General features: G+C 44.9%; 1 protein-coding gene across 1 annotated transcript in view; it reads right to left on the bottom strand.

Annotated features, from left to right (window-relative positions):
- LOC126278467 (putative inorganic phosphate cotransporter) overlaps nucleotides 1-18,355 on the bottom strand; it is a 247,204-nt gene that overhangs the window by 146,258 nt on the left and 82,591 nt on the right. Inside the window, exon 2 of the mRNA XM_049978610.1 lies at nucleotides 1,039-1,090. Coding sequence (XP_049834567.1) covers nucleotides 1,039-1,087 — 49 coding nt within the window. The 5' untranslated portion in view covers nucleotides 1,088-1,090. The remainder of the gene's footprint in view (nucleotides 1-1,038; nucleotides 1,091-18,355) is intronic.

Raw genomic sequence — 18,355 nt, forward strand, 5'->3', positions numbered from 1 at the left:
GATAGATCCATGTTCCGCTAAGGTTCCTTAACAGGGTTATAGCTTCTTCGGAATATTCTGTACCGACAAATGTAGGTGTGCTTAACACAGGACAACATCAGGTTTGTATTCGATTTGACTTTGCAGTATTTTTGCGTGTATGTCTGCATGTGGTAGTGGGACACATATATAAAATTAATGGATTGCTCTAGCATATTCAAACTATTCTGTGGGGTGACATGTTTCCACGAAGCGAGCCCCCCCCCCCCCAAAAAAAAAAAATAGTGTGGAACGGAAGACCCTGAGCATCCTTAGGAGTTCTAAGGCAGTTGCGGGAGGGATGTTGGGTTTGCTATACATCAGGTGACAGAGTGAACAATGGACGAGCCAGGGATATATCCAGATGTCGGAAAACTCTATGGTCCTATCAAGGGAAGGAGATTCTGGGAGAGATATTGGCTTATTAAATTCCACTCTGTAACGATATTGGAGCGGACTTTTTGTGGTAAATACGTATCGTTAGAGCAGGAAAAGAAGTGCATATTTAAGAGAAACAAAACTGACTAACAGACAATATATTCGGTGGGCCACAAAGTCAAACAGTAAGGCTACACTCACACCAGTTATTGCAGAACGCCGGGACAGAAAGCATCCTAGACTCACACACCTACCATAGTAGGAGCCCTTCTCTGCTGTTCCTGATGTCAGAAACGTCAGCTAATGAGCGGAAGTACCTAATAATACGAGGGCGTCAACATTGCTCATTCGTGGTAATTTGTCTTAGATAGCCAGAAAAAATCACAGCCCTGCATTCTGGAGACGGTAGATCTTGAACAGTGGCTATTACTTACTGGTGACTGGTTTGGTTTCTCTGTATTGAACCCGAAAATCATCAAACCACAAAAATAGGTAGTAAAAATTACCTAAATGAGAAAGTGTATTTTTAGGCAGTAAAATTTTAAAGGTAATCCTCAGGAAAAATATACAAATACAGTCGTACTAAAGAGTCAATATAGCTACGATGTTGAAACACATCATGCGTAATCTGGATGTACTTACCATTTATTCTACGTAACCAGGACCCTGATTTATCGGCTGGAGGCTCCATTTTCTGCAAAGAAAAAAAGACGTGTTACGATACTTTTTTCATCATAGCAGCTATATTATTTTAGTTCAATTTTATTACAGAACAAAAGATAATGTTTCCAAGAAATCAGTTGTCGATACAGTGAATTTCGTAAACAAATGCGTATATATGGCCTCGTTTTTACCTTAAACGGATGTTGCAAAGAAAATCCAGCGGAATATTGTAATAGTAAACGCAATATACTTCCAGTGTCTCGACTTAAGACCTTTTGTTGCGTTTATGACGCCGTAACAATACCCGAATGTAACATCTTTTCGATTCTGTACGAAAGTATTAAGATCTTCTGCGTTCGAGGGTCGACCTTATTCGTACACGATGTACCATTCGAAATACCTAAGTATATTTTACATCGGTTGCTACTTTATGACTGAATGCATTGTCATCCTGGAACAATCAATCATCGTCTCAGAATTGTTCCTCTACCGTACGTAGTACGTACACTTTGCTCTAAAATGTGTTCATATCGTTCTGCATTCCACGTTTTCTTAAGCGCAATAAGGGGACCACGTCCTAAACGAGAAAGACACGCCCATAGCGTAACGTTACCTCTACATCTACATCTACATATACATGGTTACTCTGCGAATCACATTTAAGTGCCTGGCAGGGCTTCATCGAACCACCTTCACAATTCTCTATTATTCCAACCTCGTACAGCGCGCGGAAAGAACGAACACCTATATCTTTCCGTACGAGCTCTGATTTCCCTTATTTGGTCATGGTGATCGTTTCACCCTATGTAGGTCGGCATCAACAAAATATTTTTCCATTCAAAGAAGAAAGTTGGTGACTAGAACTTCGTGAAAAGATTTCTCCGCAAGGAAAAACGCCTTTGTTTTAACTATGTCCACCCCAAATCCTTTATCATTGCAGTGACACTCTCTCCCCTATTTCGCGACGATACAAAACGTGCTGCCCTTCTTTGAACTTTTTCGATGTACGCCGTCAGTCCTATCTGGTAATGATCCCTCACCTCGTAGCAAACAGTATTCCAAAAGGGGACGGACAAGCGTAGTGTAGGCAGTCTCTTTAGTAGATTTGTTACATTTTGTAAGTGTTCTGCCAATAAGACGATGTCTGTGGTTTGCCTTCCACATAACATTTTCAGTGTGCATTTTTTCCAGTTTAAACTGTTCGTAATTGTAATTCCTTGGTATTAAGTCCAATTTATGGCCTTTAGATTAGACTTATTTATCGTGTAACTGAAGTTTTACGGATTCCTTTAATCACTCATGTGGATGACCTTACACCTTTCAATATTTATGGTCAATTGCCAATTTTTGCACCATTCAGATATCTTTTCTAAATCGTTTTTCAATTTATTTGGATCTTCTGATGGGTTTACTAGACGATAAACGACAGCATCATCTTCAAACAACCTAAAGGCTGCTCAGATTGTGTTCTAAATCTTTTATATAGAATAAGGAACTGCAGGGAGCTCTAACACTACCTTGAGTAACACGAGAAACGACTTCTGTTTTACCATATAATTTTCCGTCAGTTACTACGAACTGTCGCCTTTCTGATTGGAAATCACTAATCCAGTCACATAACAGAGACGATATTTCACAAGCATGCAATTTCACTACAGCTACTTGTGTGGTACAGTGTGAAAAGCCTTCCGGAAGTCCAGCAATACGGATTCAATTTGAAATCCCTTGTCAATAGCACTCAACACTTCGAGCGAGTAAAGACGTAGTTGTGGTTCACAAGAACGATGTTTTCTAAATCTGTATTGGCTGTGTGTCAACAGACCGTTCTCCTCGAGGTAATTCATAATGTTCGAACACAATATACGTTCCAAAATCCTACTGCATATCGACATCAATGATGTGGGCCTGTAATTCAGTGGATTACTCCTACTACCTTTCTTGAATACTGGTGTGACCTGTGTAACTTTCCAGTCTTTAAAAACGGATCTTTCGTTGAGCCAACTGTTGGTACCACGCGTGATGGCAGGTGAAGTTCTCCAGCCATTCCAAACCCTGCCATTCGATTGCCACAAGGTACGAGTGTAGCGTGATTCATCTCTCCACCACTCGTTTCCAGTCATCCATCTTCCCGTGCCGCCGCTGTTTGTGCCTCTACAAGCGTCCACTTTTTAACTCTCTACCCATAGGCTTTGGGCTAGTTGGACTGATGGTAGCACTTTGAGACTCAAGATTTGTGTCTTCCGCTGATTGCAGGCGATTTTACAACCACCTTCCGCAGTGCTCAGAGATTCCTGTTAGTGAGTACAAGAAGTCTACTTGGTATCGGTATAGCTGCGGTTATTCCTTCGCGTTTCTATCGCACAATCACATCACCAACAGTCGACTTGCACAGCTTTAGAAGGGTCAAAATGTCTCCGACAGGTTTGTAGCTCAGGTCACATCCAATGATCATCCCACATTCCAAGTCATTGAGCTTCTGTGACCGACCGATTCTGCTTTTGCTTCTTCTCGACACACAACACAGTACCCCTGTGTCTTTTTATATTTTGGGTACGCCTCTGGTGACACCTAGTTTACATATACAGTGGTTTGCAAGACTAAAGAAAGAAAGTAATTTTCGCATGATGTGTCACTACCAAGAAATAGCTTGATGAAAGTTGGATCATACATAGAGAGAACTGCAGTAGAGAATGAAAGGTAACGGAAAGAAATACACAGTGAGGAGAAGAGAAATGACACTTCAATTAAAAGACAATAGTTACACTGAAAACTTCGCGATTTATGATGGTCTCGTGTGTGCTGGCATAAGCTGTCGCTAACACAATGGGCGGCAAAGAGGTTGCGACCAGATCGATAGTACGTGCAAGCAACGCGCCTATCAGCAGAGAGGCGAAGGACAAACTCGCAAGAAACGCGGAGCCAACGCTCTCTCGACCGTCAGTATTTACATCGCTGTCGCGGACCGGAGGGCCCAGTCCGTCACACAGTCAGTCAGTCATCCAGTGAGTCAACGAGTCGAGTCATTTAGTCGCAGCCCAGTGGGAGTCACAGTCGCAATTAGCTTAGCCTCTAGCTCAGAGTCAGACAGTGCCTACCGACCAGAGTAGTGTACATAATGGGACTTGTACTTCACCAGCAGTGAGGCTAATGTGGACTATACGGAAGAGCTTGTACCACAACACCTGGGCTATCTTAAGTAGCTTATTCTTCATATGACTAAAGAACCCTGTTAATACATAGATGCAGTCTGTGATATAGAAGAGGGTACCGTCCATCAAACAACATCCTCTCCTCTCGTACAAGTCTACAGTGACAACGAGACGACACAAAACACTGGACATTACAAAAGGGAGGGAGGGACACATGGTTCTTAACAGGGTGTGTGATCACCACAGGTGTCACAGTATGCTCTGCAACGTACTCTCGTCCTAGCCACAAAGTTGTTGAGGGGCTCTTGTGGTAAGGCGTTCCATTCCTCCACCAGTTCTGTTGACATCTGTTGGATGGTCGTCAGTGCAAGTGGACGTGCTTCCTTACGCCTCTCTACACATTCCACACGTGATCGATGGGATTCAAGCCAGGGGAATGTGCAGGCCTGTCCATTCACCGAATATCCTCTCGTTCCAAGGAGCTCATCCACTTGCACTGTCTGATGTGGTGGCGCATTGTCATCCATAAAAATGAAACCACAGACGAGTGTTCCGCTGGAAACACGCGCAGAGGATTTAAAGTATTTACTGAACATCTGACTCTGCGTCTCTTCTCAGATCGTGTTTTGTTTTCCTAACTCTTCGAGGAAGTCGGAGCTGTACGTGACACTGATGGGACAGGAATGCCTTCATCGTCATTCATCGCTAAATGCTTCATTTATTAATACTGAACTCGCGTTCCTCGAGTAACTACAACGCAACTGTTGGTAACGTTGCAGCTGGCAGTACTTGAAAAGATGACGACATGATCACGAATACTATTGATTTGTGCCGATATGTGTCGAGCGGAACTACGACGTGTAGTGACACTCCTACGGGAACAGTAGGTAGCACCTGCTATTTAAATTAAATCTTGTGGTTACATTGTTTTGGTTATAAGAATTAATGTTTTAAAAACTCGGATTTCAGAACAGTACTTCGTAGAAAATCATGTTTCATCATATGTTGTGTCATAAATTTTCAAAAATCGAAACTTATGATGTCCGTCGCTGCGGGGGGCAGGTGTCGTGGTATGGTTGAAGAGCTACGTTCTGGCACCCAAAATGTTGGGAATTAAGCACTGCTGCACTGCGTAAGAATATTTGAGCAGTTTGCGCCACTTTCTATGCTGTATGGATGACTTGAATAACACAAAAAGTATGCTAATATGCAACAGATGGTAACATAAACTGGTGTCCAAAATTAAAGCACCAAACGAAAATTTTGAAAGGTTGCGTATATTGTGCCACAAAATAGTATAAACGGGTGATAGTAAAGTAGAAACAATGAAAAACATACAGAACATAATCAACTGCAACATGCATAACGGTAGAGAAAAATGTTCTTTGTTTTGTTTTTCAACTTAATGGATTTGCACACACATTCTGACAATTGATTAATGTGCTCAGTATAGAGTGTGACTATACGTGGCAACAATACAGCCCTGACAATGACGGAAGAAGCTGTGAACGATGTCATAAATCTCCTGTTGAGGCAATAACGCCCATTCTTCCTGTTGAGCTGCTCACAAGTCTTGGATGATGTGGTTGATGGATGCTGACGTGATACAACCCTTCTCCCTAGTGCATCCCAGACATGCTCTGTGGGAGAGAGCGAGCAGCCCACACAATGCGTCCAATAGCCCCTATTTTCACAAAAACATCAACTACCCTTGCTCTATGAGGTCGAGCATTATCATCCATCAATATGAAGTCTGGGCTCACAGCACATCGCAAAAACCGCACATAAAGGTCCCAAGATCTCATCACGAAACCTGACAGCAGTTAGACATTGCTTAACCACCCGTGCAATTTCGTGAAGAGGTGTTCGTGTGGTTAGCACGATCCGTGCTCACACCATTATGGATCCCCATCGATATCGGCCACTTTCCACAGTGTTTGGGTCCTGAAATCGACTTCCACGTTCTCTCCAGGCGCGAATCCGTCGAGAATCACACTCCAGACCAAATCTGGACTCATTTGTGAAAAGAACATTGGTTCACTGTTCGACTGTCCAGGTGGCATGCTGATGAATCCACCCTAGGCGTTCCCTTCTGCGAAGAAGGTTTCCGATAGTAAAAGCCACTCTGCTGAAGCCTTCTGTACACCGTTTTTCTCGATACAATACGTCCAGTGCACTCTGCGGTATCAGTTGCCAATAGTCGTGCAGTACTAAGTCGATACCGTCTTGGCCTTACAGGCAAATATTACGGTTCTTTCATTCTGATGTCGCAAATGGTCTTCGGGGTACAGTTTCGGCCTCTATAAATACACTCCTGGAAATTGAAATAAGAACACCGTGAATTCATTGTCCCAGGAAGGGGAAACTTTATTGACACATTCCTGGGGTCAGATACATCACATGATCATACTGACAGAACCACAGGCACATAGATACAGGCAACAGAGCATGCACAATGTCGGCACTAGTACAGTGTATATCCACCTTTCGCAGCAATGCAGGCTGCTATTCTCCCATGGAGACGATCGCAGAGATGCTGGATGTAGTCCTGTGGAACGGCTTGCCATGCCATTTCCACCTGGCGCCTCAGTTGGACCAGCGTTCGTGCTGGACGTGCAGACCGCGTGAGACGACGCTTCATCCAGTCCCAAACATGCTCAATGGGGGACAGATCCGGAGATCTTGCTGACCAGGATAGTTGAGTTACACCTTCCCTAAGCACGTTGGGTGGCACGGGATACATGCGGACGTGCATTGTCCTGTTGGAACAGCAAGTTCCCTTGCCGGTCTAGGAATGGTAGAACGATGGGTTCGATGGCGGTTTGGATGTACCGTGCACTATTCAGTGTCCCCTCGACGATCACCAGAGGTTTACGGCCAGTGTAGGAGATCGACCCCCACACCATGATGCCGGGTGTTGGCCCTGTGTGCCTGGGTCGTATGCAGTCCTAATTGTGGCGCTCACCTGCACGGCGCCAAACACGCATACGACCATCATTGGCACCAAGGCAGAAGCGACTGTCATCGCTGAAGACGACACGTCTCCATTCGTCCCTCCATTCACGCCTGTCGCGACACCACTGGAGGCGGGCTGCACGATGTTGGGGCGTGAGCGGAAGACGGCCTAACGGTGTGCGGGACCGTAGCCCAGCTTCATGGAGACGGTTACGAATGGTCCTTGCCGATACCCCAGGAGCAACAGTATCCCTAATTTGCTGGGAAGTGGCGGTGCGGTCCCCTACGGCACTGCGTAAGATCCTACTGTCTTGGCGTGCATCCGTGCGTCACTGCGGTCCGGTCCCAGGTCGACGGGCACGTGTACCTTCCGCCGACCATTGGCGACAACATCGATGTACTGTGGAGACCTCACGCCCCACGTGCTGAGCAATTCGGCGGTACGTCCACCCGGCCTCCCGCATGCCCACTATACGCCCTCGCTCAAAGTCCGTCAACTGCACATACGGTTCACGTCCACGCTGTCGCGGCATGCTACCAGTGTTAAAGACTGCGATGGAGCTCCGTATGCCACGGCAAACTGGCTGACACTGACGGCGGCGGTGCACAAATGCTGCGCAGCTAGCGCCATTCGACGGCCAACACCGCGGTTCCTGGTGTGTCCGCTGTGCCGTGCGTGTGATCATTGCTTGTACAGCCCTCTCGCAGTGTCCGGAGCAAGTATGGTGGGTCTGACACACCGGTGTCAATGTGTTCTTTTTTCCATTTCCAGGAGTGTAGTCGTCACATCCGAGATAGAGCAGAACGATTCAGATTAATCTATCTAGACGTTTGCGACTGTCCTGCTTCCACTCTTCCTATGTCCCACCATCACAGAGAGTATGGTAGTTGTCTTCTCTGTGCCATACAGCATCATCTGTGGCTGTGTACACAACGATTGTGGATGTGGGGCTACGCGGCAAACACCACCTCGTTTCGTAGGTGCTCTGACGTCATCGTTGATGTGGTAGTCCGTTGACCGGAATGCCACCTTCCGTGCAGAACACAACCAACTGACATTTGTTGACATTTTGCATGATTATATCGTGAATTACACAGAACGGGGAAATGGCGGTTTGTTGCTTTAATTCTGGACACCAGCGTATTACAACATGGCCCGTGGAATGAAACATTAATTCCTTTCATATATTATTCAGAGGAATCATGCCCTGCCAGAGACTTCAGCAATGTAATAAAAAAAACTGTGACTGATACAAGCACAGTAAAGAAAACATAACCTGTCATCCATAAGCCGCCTGCGATCAGTACCCAATCGTTATTTGACTGAGACGTTGGTTTCCATATTAAGCGTTAGTCGTTGTCCGTCTCTCCGTAGTCTAAGGCTCTTGCAGCTGGAGGAGCAGAGCAGCGACTCAAGGATGACGTAATTCGCCACAGTCATTTTGCGACGCCGCAGACACCCACATCCTGGTAATGGAATTTTGCACTCCATCAGTGTCACGACAGTGCCGTAACCGTGATTCACAAAACACCGTGCAAAAGCGACGCACTGTGCTGGTTTTGAGGTGCAACCGGGTGGGAAAGAAGCCGTAATAGACAAAGATTATGAAGACGAACAAAAGGAAGGCAGCTACAAAACAACTGCGTATTTATAACATCGATTCCCGGAATGATAACTGAGAAGTTACACCGTGTCCACTGTTACATCGGACACTCACTTTTTCTACAGAGAGACTTCCGCAGTTTCCTTACTGAAAGAAGTAACAAAATCTGAGCGTCGTCAGAATCTGATTTATGAAACGTGGAAAGTATGAATTCACTATGACGCTAGATTTATTCAGGGCGAAACGAGTCCATGACTTCACCGAATTTAATTTCAGGTGAAGGTAACAGAATTATTTAGCAAAACAGTGTTCCTGTTTCCTGTTCCAGGCTTCGCTGAAAAATCGATCCATACTAAGTTGTAATGTTTTTCGTTTACCGGTAATGTGAATCTTGTGAAGGTTTGCGTTATTACAGCGGATCTGAGTCTTACATAACAATGCTCCTTATATACAGCAACATATACAGGGTGTTACAAAAAGGTACTGCCAAACTTTCAGGAAGCATTCCTCACACACAAAGAAAGAAAATATGTTATGTGGACATGCGTCCGGAAACGCATACTTTCCATGTTTGAGCTTATTTGATTACTTCTCTTCAAATCACATTAATCATGGAATGGAAACACACAGCAACAGAACGTGCCAACCTGACTTCAAACACTTTGTTACAGGAAATGTTCAAAATGTCCTCCGTTAGCGAGGATACATGCATCCACCCTCCGTCGCATGGAATCCCTGATGCACCGATGCAGCCCTGGAGAATGGCGTATTGTATCACAGCCGTCCACAATACGAGTAAGAAGACTCTACATTTGGTACCGGGGTTGCGTAGAGAAGAGCTTTCAAATGCCCCCATAAATGAAAGTCAAGAAGGTTGAGGTCAGGAATTGGTCCGCCTCTACCAACCCATCGGTCACTGAATCTGTTGTTGAGAAGCGTACGAACACTTCGAGTGAAATATGCAGGAGCTCCATCGTGCATGATCCACATGTTGTATCGTACTTGTAAAGGCACATGTTCTAGCAGCACTCGTAGAGTATCCCGTATGAAATCATGATAACGTGCTCTATTGAGCGTAGGTGGAAGAACATGGGGCCCAATCAAGACATCACAACAATACCTGCCCAAACGTTCACAGAAAATCTGTGTTGATGACGTGATTGCACAATTGCGTGGGGATTCTCGTCATCCCACACATGTGGCGGTGAATCGAGGAAGTGCAGTACATACTGACGAAACTAAAATGAGCTCTAACATGGAAATGAAGCGTTTCCGGACACATGTCCATATAACATCTTTTCTTTATTTGTGTGTGAGGAATGTTTCCTGAAAGTTTGGCCGTACCTTTTTGTAACACCTTTTATAAGTAGAAGAAAGATAGATACCGCCTGTAGTAAAATTGAAGAGATTTTTGGAGAAAAGAAAAGCAGCTATGTGAATATGAAGAGTTCATGTGGAAAACCAGTACCAAGCAAAGAAGGGAAAGTTGAAACGTAGAAGAACTATATGGAGGGTCTATACAGGTGAGACGACTTGAAGGCAATATTATAGAAGGGAAATGAGATGTACATGAAGGTGAGATGGGAGATATGACAATGCGAGAAGAATTTGCCACAGCACTGAAAGACGTAAGTCGGAGTAAGGCCTCTGGATTAGACGACCTTCCGTGAGAACTAATGATAGCCTTGGGACATCCAGCCATGATAAACTATTCCACCTCGTGCGCAAGATATATGAGACGCGCGAAATATCCTCAGCCTTCAAGAAGAATGTAATAATTCCAATTCCTAAGAAAGCAGGTGCTGACATGTGTTGATATTACCGAATTGTCAGTTTCATAAGTCATGCCTGGAAAATACAAACACGAATTCCTTACAGAAGAATGGAAAAACTGGTAGAAGCTCATCTTGGGAAGGTCACTTTGGATTCCGGAGAAATTAGGAACATGCGAGGCAATACCGATTCTCCGACTTCTCTTAGAAGATAGGTTAAAGAAGGACAAATCTACGTTTATAGCATCTGTCGACTTAGGAAAAGCTTTCAATAATATTCACTGGAATACTCTCTTCCAAATTTTGAAGGTGGCAGGTGTAAAATATAGGAACTGGAAGGTTATTAGATAGATTAGTTATAAGAATATATGGCTATGAAAGTGAAGGAGTGGTGGAGAAGGAAGTGAGGCAGGGTTGTAGCCTATCCCTGGTGTTACTCAATCTGTATACTGAGCAAGCAGTAGAGGAAACCAAAGAAAAATTCGGAGAAGTAATTAAAGTACAGAGCGAAGAAATTAATCTTCGGGGTTTGCCAATGACATTATAATTCAGTCAGTGACAGCAAAGCACTTGGAAGAGCAACTGAACGGAATGGACACCACCTTGAAAGGAGGAGATAAGAGGAACATCAACAGAAGCAAGACAAGGATAATAGAACGTAGTAAAATTAAATCAGTTGTTGATGAGGGAATTATTTTAGGAAATGAGACACTTAAAGTAGTAGATAGGTTTGTTGTTTCGGAAGTAAAATAACTGATGATGGCCAAAGCAGGGAGGATATAAAATGTAGACTGGCAATGGCACGAAAAGAGTTTCTGAAGAAGAGAAATTTGTTGACACCGAACATGGACTTAAGTGTTAGGAAGTCTTTTCTGGAAGTAATTTTATGGGGTGCAGCCACATATGGAAGTTAAATATGGAGAATAAACAGTTCAGACAAGAAGAGAATAGATGCTTTTGAAATGTGGTACACAGAAGAACACTAACGGCCTTGCCGCAGTGGCAACACCGGTTCCCGTTAGATCACCGAAGTTAAGCGCTGTCGGACTGGGCTAGTACTTGGACGGGTGATCGTCCGGTCTGCTGAGCGCTGTTGGCAAGCGGGGTGCACTCACCCCTTGTAAGGCAAACTGAGGAGTTAAGTGATTGAGAAGTAGCGGCTCCGGACTCGGAAACTGACATACGGACGGGAGGACGGTGTGCTAACCACTTGCCCCTCCATATTATGATGGAAACCTACACGACCAACAACATCTTCTAGTCTGCGAGAACCTGCTGGATATGTATTAACCGTGATCTTGCTGCAGCTAAAAATATAGCACTCAAAACTCTCCACAGAATACAAGAGAATTATCTTGCTGTTTGTTTGTTTTTTCTTCATTTTCCAATATTTCATCAATTCTTGTTGTGCATACTATTTATCAGCACAATCCCCTTGAACATCTATGCACTTGTTCCAACGGACTACAAGCTTTTTCATTCCGGTTGCAAAGAACTCTTTATTTTGTTGCTTGAACCAATTTCCCACAAACTTTTCCACGTCTTCGTTGTTCTGGAACCTCTTCCCACGAAATGCCCCCTTCGTTGCACCAAACAAATGGAAATCAATAGGTGCTAATCAGGACTGTAAGGGGGATGAGGCAGTACTTCTCAGCCCATTTTGGCGATGGTTTCACGGGTTAGTTGAGCAATATGAGGACGTGCGTTGTCTTGCTGGAGAATCACACCTCTCTTTTGAGATCCACGACGTCTCTCTCTCATGGCTAGCTTCACCTTGTTTAAAAGCAAATCCCAGTAGTATTGGCTGTTCACTGTACGCTGCTCTGGACCTTTAGCATCCGAAAACACCATCAACATGACTTTTCCTGCTGATGCTTGGATTTCGAATTTTTCCTTGACAGGTGAGTTGGTGTGCTTCCACTCCATGCTCTGTCTTTTAGATTCTGGCTCATCATAGTGAACCCAAGTTTCGTCACAAGTTAAAATTTTGTTGAGGAAGTGCTTACCTTCTCTTTCATAACGTACAAATGGTTCAAATGGCTCTGAGCACTAGGGGACTTAACATCCAAGGTCATCAATCCCCTAGAACTTAGAACCACTTAAACCTAACTAACCTAAGGACAGCATACACATCCATGCCCGAGGCAGGATTCGAACCTGCGACCGTAGCGGTCGCGCGGTTCCAGACTGAAGCACCTAAAACCGCTCGGACACACTGGCCGGCTTTCATAACGTTACTTTACCTCTGTGGCTACTCTCAACCTTGTTTCCTTGTGTAGCCGCGTCAACTCCTTTGGCACCCACCTTGCACATGTTTTGCGGTACTTAATCCTGTTACAGATAATGTTATGAACTGTACCAATAGTAACTTGAACCTTATCAACTATCATTTCCTTTCAAGTGAGGGAGTTGAAACTACAACTTGTTGTGTACATAGTTCCGCTTAGTCAGCGCGTACACAACTTTCCCAATAGAGCGCGCCCCGCTAAGCACAACAGCGCAGGCGCAGCGCTCGTACGTCTCCGCACTACGAGATGGCGCTGCCTTAGAGACGAACCCAATTCTGCTTACGCTGATCCGCGTATTAATATGTAGCGCAGCCAATGAGATTGCTGCTAACGTAAAACCTTTTCTCCTCGCGGATCACACTTGCGCAGTGATACCTGAACGCCCGAGGTATTGTAACGAGTGTGCAGACCTCCGATTAGTCATTCTGCATTATTCTACATTTGTCTGTAGTCAAGCTTCAGTCTGCGCCTAATAAGATTACCCTATTCCTGTACATAGCCATGAAGATAAATGAATAGAGACTTTGTCAAGTATCAGAGATATGTGAGAATAAGATTAACGTACCAAGATCAAAGGAACTTCAGATTGTCAGTTGTAAACAGCATCCAGAACCAAGTTAAGTAATTTTTGTGCTGGTTATTATTTTAATAAATGAGCGTGAAAATTAATCAAGTTCTGTTTAAAGTCGGTCACCATCAATCTGCTACTCTAAGCGTGCAAGTGGCATTTCTATCGTCCGACCTAACGGCAGAAGGTAAACACGCCACGATAAGACCATGAGACATATTGCTGACACTCGCCTACTTCGTTAGAGCGACAAGTCAAATAATCTGATGGTGTGTGTACCGAAGGTCTTACAGTACGCACAGCACACAACTCGTCGGCCAGAACGGTGTTCGTCAGTCACTGAGTCGCGGCCATTTTTGGACTACTCTACCCACTTGTAAAAATTTGCACAATTCATACAACCTGCACCATAAACTTTAGACATTCTACAGTATATATTCACTGGTTTCTTGCCTTCAGCAAATAAAAAACGAATGACAGAACGTTGTTCAACTAATGTGGACATTTAAAGCGGAATCGCCAGCTGGAAATGTATTTCTGAGATTATAAAGAAAACAATGTTGGTACATCAGCTGATCAGGGCTCATCCCAGTGACGCCAACTTAAAGCCATAAAAGTGCCAAACTTGCCCTACTAACAGTTTTTTCCCCAGTCCAATTTGTCTCCTTAATTATTGAATGACCCTTGTACATCTAATTTTCTTCTGCGCCGTACATGTAAACAAATAGACTGTCATGAATTAAGTTCCTAGTTACATCCTATTTCTCTTATTATACACCGTATTACAGGGGCGCCCATGCCCGGGAGCAAGGGTGGGCCGAATTCCCCCCCCCCCCCCCCCCCCATGCTCTCTTCTGGGAGAGGCCGACGTCCAATTGCGACAGTTGGTGGTGTGGGGGCAAATTAGCAGGGGTCGCACACAACCCGAGGTCTGGCACCACGTCTCGTTCCCACTCTCCGGGAACCAAGGAAAGCGTAGGGAACGTGGAGTAGAGGTACAATGAATATCGTTTATTTATTTTTCTTTTCTTTCTTTTTTATTTTTATTTATTTATTTATTTTTGTGATTAATACCACCGAGAATATCAGGAAACCAGCGTCACGCTAGCAGGAGGGGCAGAAAGAAGTCAGACTAATAAGAACATTCTGATTACCAGTAAATATATAGGTTCTAAATGTGGAAGAAGCGAGGATCAACTCTTCATGACAGGAACACCCCAGCTAAGGGGTGGGTTAAGGAAGAAACTGCAGAGGAAATTGGAGAAAAATTGCCTGTATTTAGGATTGCGAATAACTGCACAGTGGCGTTCATTAAGGAACTGCCAAAATTCAAGGATACTTTTCTCGCCATTAGTAAACAAGTAGTGTGTAGCATGCCCTCAAATCCACCTCACAGAGCTCGTCTTTGCTTGCGGGAAGTATCCAGCGCCTGGAAAGAGGAGCAGTTGAGTAGGTATCTGATGAGGAGTCGTATGGGTGTTAGGGACAACATCTGTCGCACCAAGAACCTCTCTCCGATCTGCACAGCAGGTGGTGCTCGTATGTGTCCGTAACATCACAGTCGACACACAACGGGGTGTCTGCGAGGTGAATCCTGTGTAGGCGTGACCGGCATACTTGCTTCCCATTGACGGTAAGGCACCATGCAGACTGGACGTCAGTGCCAAGATGAGAAGCGGACACACATCGCCAAACGGCACGCCAGCCGACGTGGCGAATCTTCCTCTCAACCACATTCGGTGACCTGTGCTGCTGAAGGAAACCATAGATCGCCTTCGTGGATGACAACTGCGCCGGCAGTATCATAGTAGGGACGTAGCTCAGTTCGAGGAAAAAGTGGCGGAAGTAAAAGAAGGGCGGCGGAAAAATTGGAAATTGGAAGGACTGTGGGACCAAATTGCTGAGGTCATCGGTCCCTAGGCTTATGCACTACTTGATCTAAATTAAACTAACTTACGCTAAGGACAACACACACACCCATGCCCGAGGGAGGACTCTAACCTCCGACGGTGGGAGCCTCACGAACCGTGACAAGACGCCTGAGACTGCACGGCTATCCCGTGCGGCAAGGGCGGCAGGTAGGCTGGTAAGGCACGTAGGACTACGGCGCCACAAAGACATGTGAGAACCAATGAAAAGGGCTACCGCTCTGTCAGGCACATTCCACTTGGCCACCATTAGCGCTAACATCCGGTTCCTACGCACGGATACATCAGTTACGTAATAGACACGTAAAACTTCTCTCGTGATTTTCTCGGAATTGCCAGAGTAGTACACCTTACTTCTTGCGCATTATGTTGTTGTAATGGCCTCCTAAAGGTGTACAAGTTTGAAGTAAATCCGTGACCCCAACGTCGTGGTCTCCCCTTGTGAGTTGCTCAAAATCTCTGTTTGCTGAATTCATGCTGCTTTTTATAGAGGAGATTTTCATTCTCCAAGTCCCAATCTTCAAGAAGGTTCGTCGAGCAGATGCGCATAACTATAGACCTATATCTCTGACGTCGATCTGTTGTAGAATTTTAGAACAGGTTTTTTGCTCGCGTATCATGTCGTTTCTGGAAACCCAGAATCTGTTCTGTAGGAATCAACATGGATTCCGGAAACAGCGATCGTGTGAGACCCAACTCGCTTTATTTGTTCATGAGGCCCAGGAAATATTAGATACAGGCTCCCAGGTAGCTGCCATTTTCCTTGACTTCCGGAAGGCACTGTCGCCTGATAAACAAAGTAAGAGCCTACGGAATATCAGACCAGCTGTGTGGCTGGATTGAAGAGCTTTTAGCAAACAGAACACAGCATGTTGTTAGATATGGAGAGATGTCTACAGACGTTAAAGTAACCTCTGGCGTGCCAAAGGGGAATGTTATGGGACCATTGCTTTTCACAATATATATAAATGACCTAGTAAATAGTGTCAGAAGTTCCATGCGGCTTTTTGCGGATGATGCTGTAGTATACAGAGAAGTTGCAGCATTAGAAAATTGCAGCGAAATACAGGAAGATCTGCAGCGGATAGGCACTTGGTGCAGGGAGTGGCAACTGACCCTTAACATAGACAAATGTAATGTATTGCGAATATATAGAAAGAAAGATCCTTTATTGTATGATTATATGATAGCTGAACAGACTTTGGTAGCAGTTACTTCCGCAAAATATCTGCGAGTATGCGTGCGGAACGGTTTGAAGTGGAATAATCATATAAAATTAATTGTTGGTAAGGCGGGTACCAGGTTGAGATTCATTGGGAGAGTTCTTAGAAAATGTAGTCCATCAACAAAGGAGGTGGCTTACAAAACACTCGTTCGACCTATACTTGAGTATTGCTCATTAGTGTGGGATCCGTACCAGATCGGGTTGGCAGAGGAGATAGAGGAGATCCAAAGAAGAGCGGCGCGTTTCGTCACAGGGTTATTTGGTAAGCGTAATAGCGTTACGGAGATGTTTAGCAAACTCAAGTGGCAGACTCTGCAAGATAGGCGCTCTGCATCGCGGTGTAGCTTGCTCACCAGGTTTCGAGAGGGTGCGTTTCTAGATGAAGTATCGAATATATTGCTTCCCCCTATTTATACCTCCCGAGGAGATCACGAATGTAAAATTAGAGAGATTCGAGCGCGCATGGAGGCTTTCCGGCAGTCGTTCGTCGTTCTTCCCGCGAAGCATACGCGACTGGAACAGGAAAGGGAGGTAATGACAGTGCATGAATATCCAGTTAGATTGTCATTTTTTCCCGTTTTCCGTCGTTCCGTATGTGCTTTTATATTCGTGAATGTATATTCAACCTTTGCAGCTAAATAAAAGGCAGTTTTTTTCCATACACATCTCACTTATTTTATTTGCGAAGCATCTTCAGTGGTCGGTAATACATGTTTATTTTTATGAATATAATAAATGAGATATATAGTAGCCACAAGTAGGTTCCTACATTACTTTTCTCTTGGCATTCTTGCGATATCACATATCGATATCACCCTACCAGCGTATCACAGTTGCAACAGAATTGCAGGTTTCCATTAGGCGCCAATAATGGTCATGTGGGATCTGGCGGACCCAATGGTGTGTGCCTGCTGAGCCACGCCTCCAGCGGTTCCAACCATGAGCGCCTATGCCGTCATGATATACACTGAAGCGCCAAAGGAACTGGTACAGGCATGCGTATTCAAATACAGAGATACGAAAACAGGCAGAATACGGTGCTGCCATCGGCAACAGCTATATAAGAGAGCAAGTGTCTGGCGTAGTTGTTACATCGGTCACTCCTGCTACAATGGCAGGTTATCAAGGTTTAAGTGAGTTTGAACGTGGTGTTAACAGTCGGCACATGGGGGTTGGACACAGCACGTATGAGGTAGCGACGAAGTGGGAATTTTCCCGTACGACCATTTCACGACTGTACCGTGAATATCGGGAATCCGGTAAACCATCAAATCTCCAACATCGCTGCGGCTGGAAAAAGATACTGCAAGAACGGGACCAATGACGACTGAAGAGACTCGTTCAACATGACAGAAGTGAAACCCTTCCGCAAATTTCTGCAGATTTCAATGCTGGGGCACCAACAGGTTTAAGTGTGCAAACTATTCAATGAAACGTCATCGATATGGGTTTGCAAACCCAAAGGCCCACTCGTGTACCCTTGGTGACTGTACCACACAAAGCTTTACACCTCGCCTGCGCCCATAAACACCGACATTGGACTGTTGATGACTTGAAACATGTTGCCTGGTCGGACGAGTTTCGTCTCAAATTGTATCGAGCAGATGGACGTGTACTGGTATGGAGATAACCTCATGAATCCATGGACCCTGCATGTCAACAGGGGACGGTTCAAGCTGGTGGAGGCTCTATAACGGTGTGGTGGGTGTGAAGTTGGAATGATATGGGACCCTTGATATGTCTAGATACGAGTCCGCAACTCATGGTCTCGCGGTCGCGTTCTCACTTCCCGAGCACGGGATCCCAG

The sequence above is a fragment of the Schistocerca gregaria genome, chromosome 6 (assembly GCF_023897955.1).
Source record: "Schistocerca gregaria isolate iqSchGreg1 chromosome 6, iqSchGreg1.2, whole genome shotgun sequence".
Lineage (NCBI taxonomy): Eukaryota > Metazoa > Arthropoda > Insecta > Orthoptera > Acrididae > Schistocerca > Schistocerca gregaria.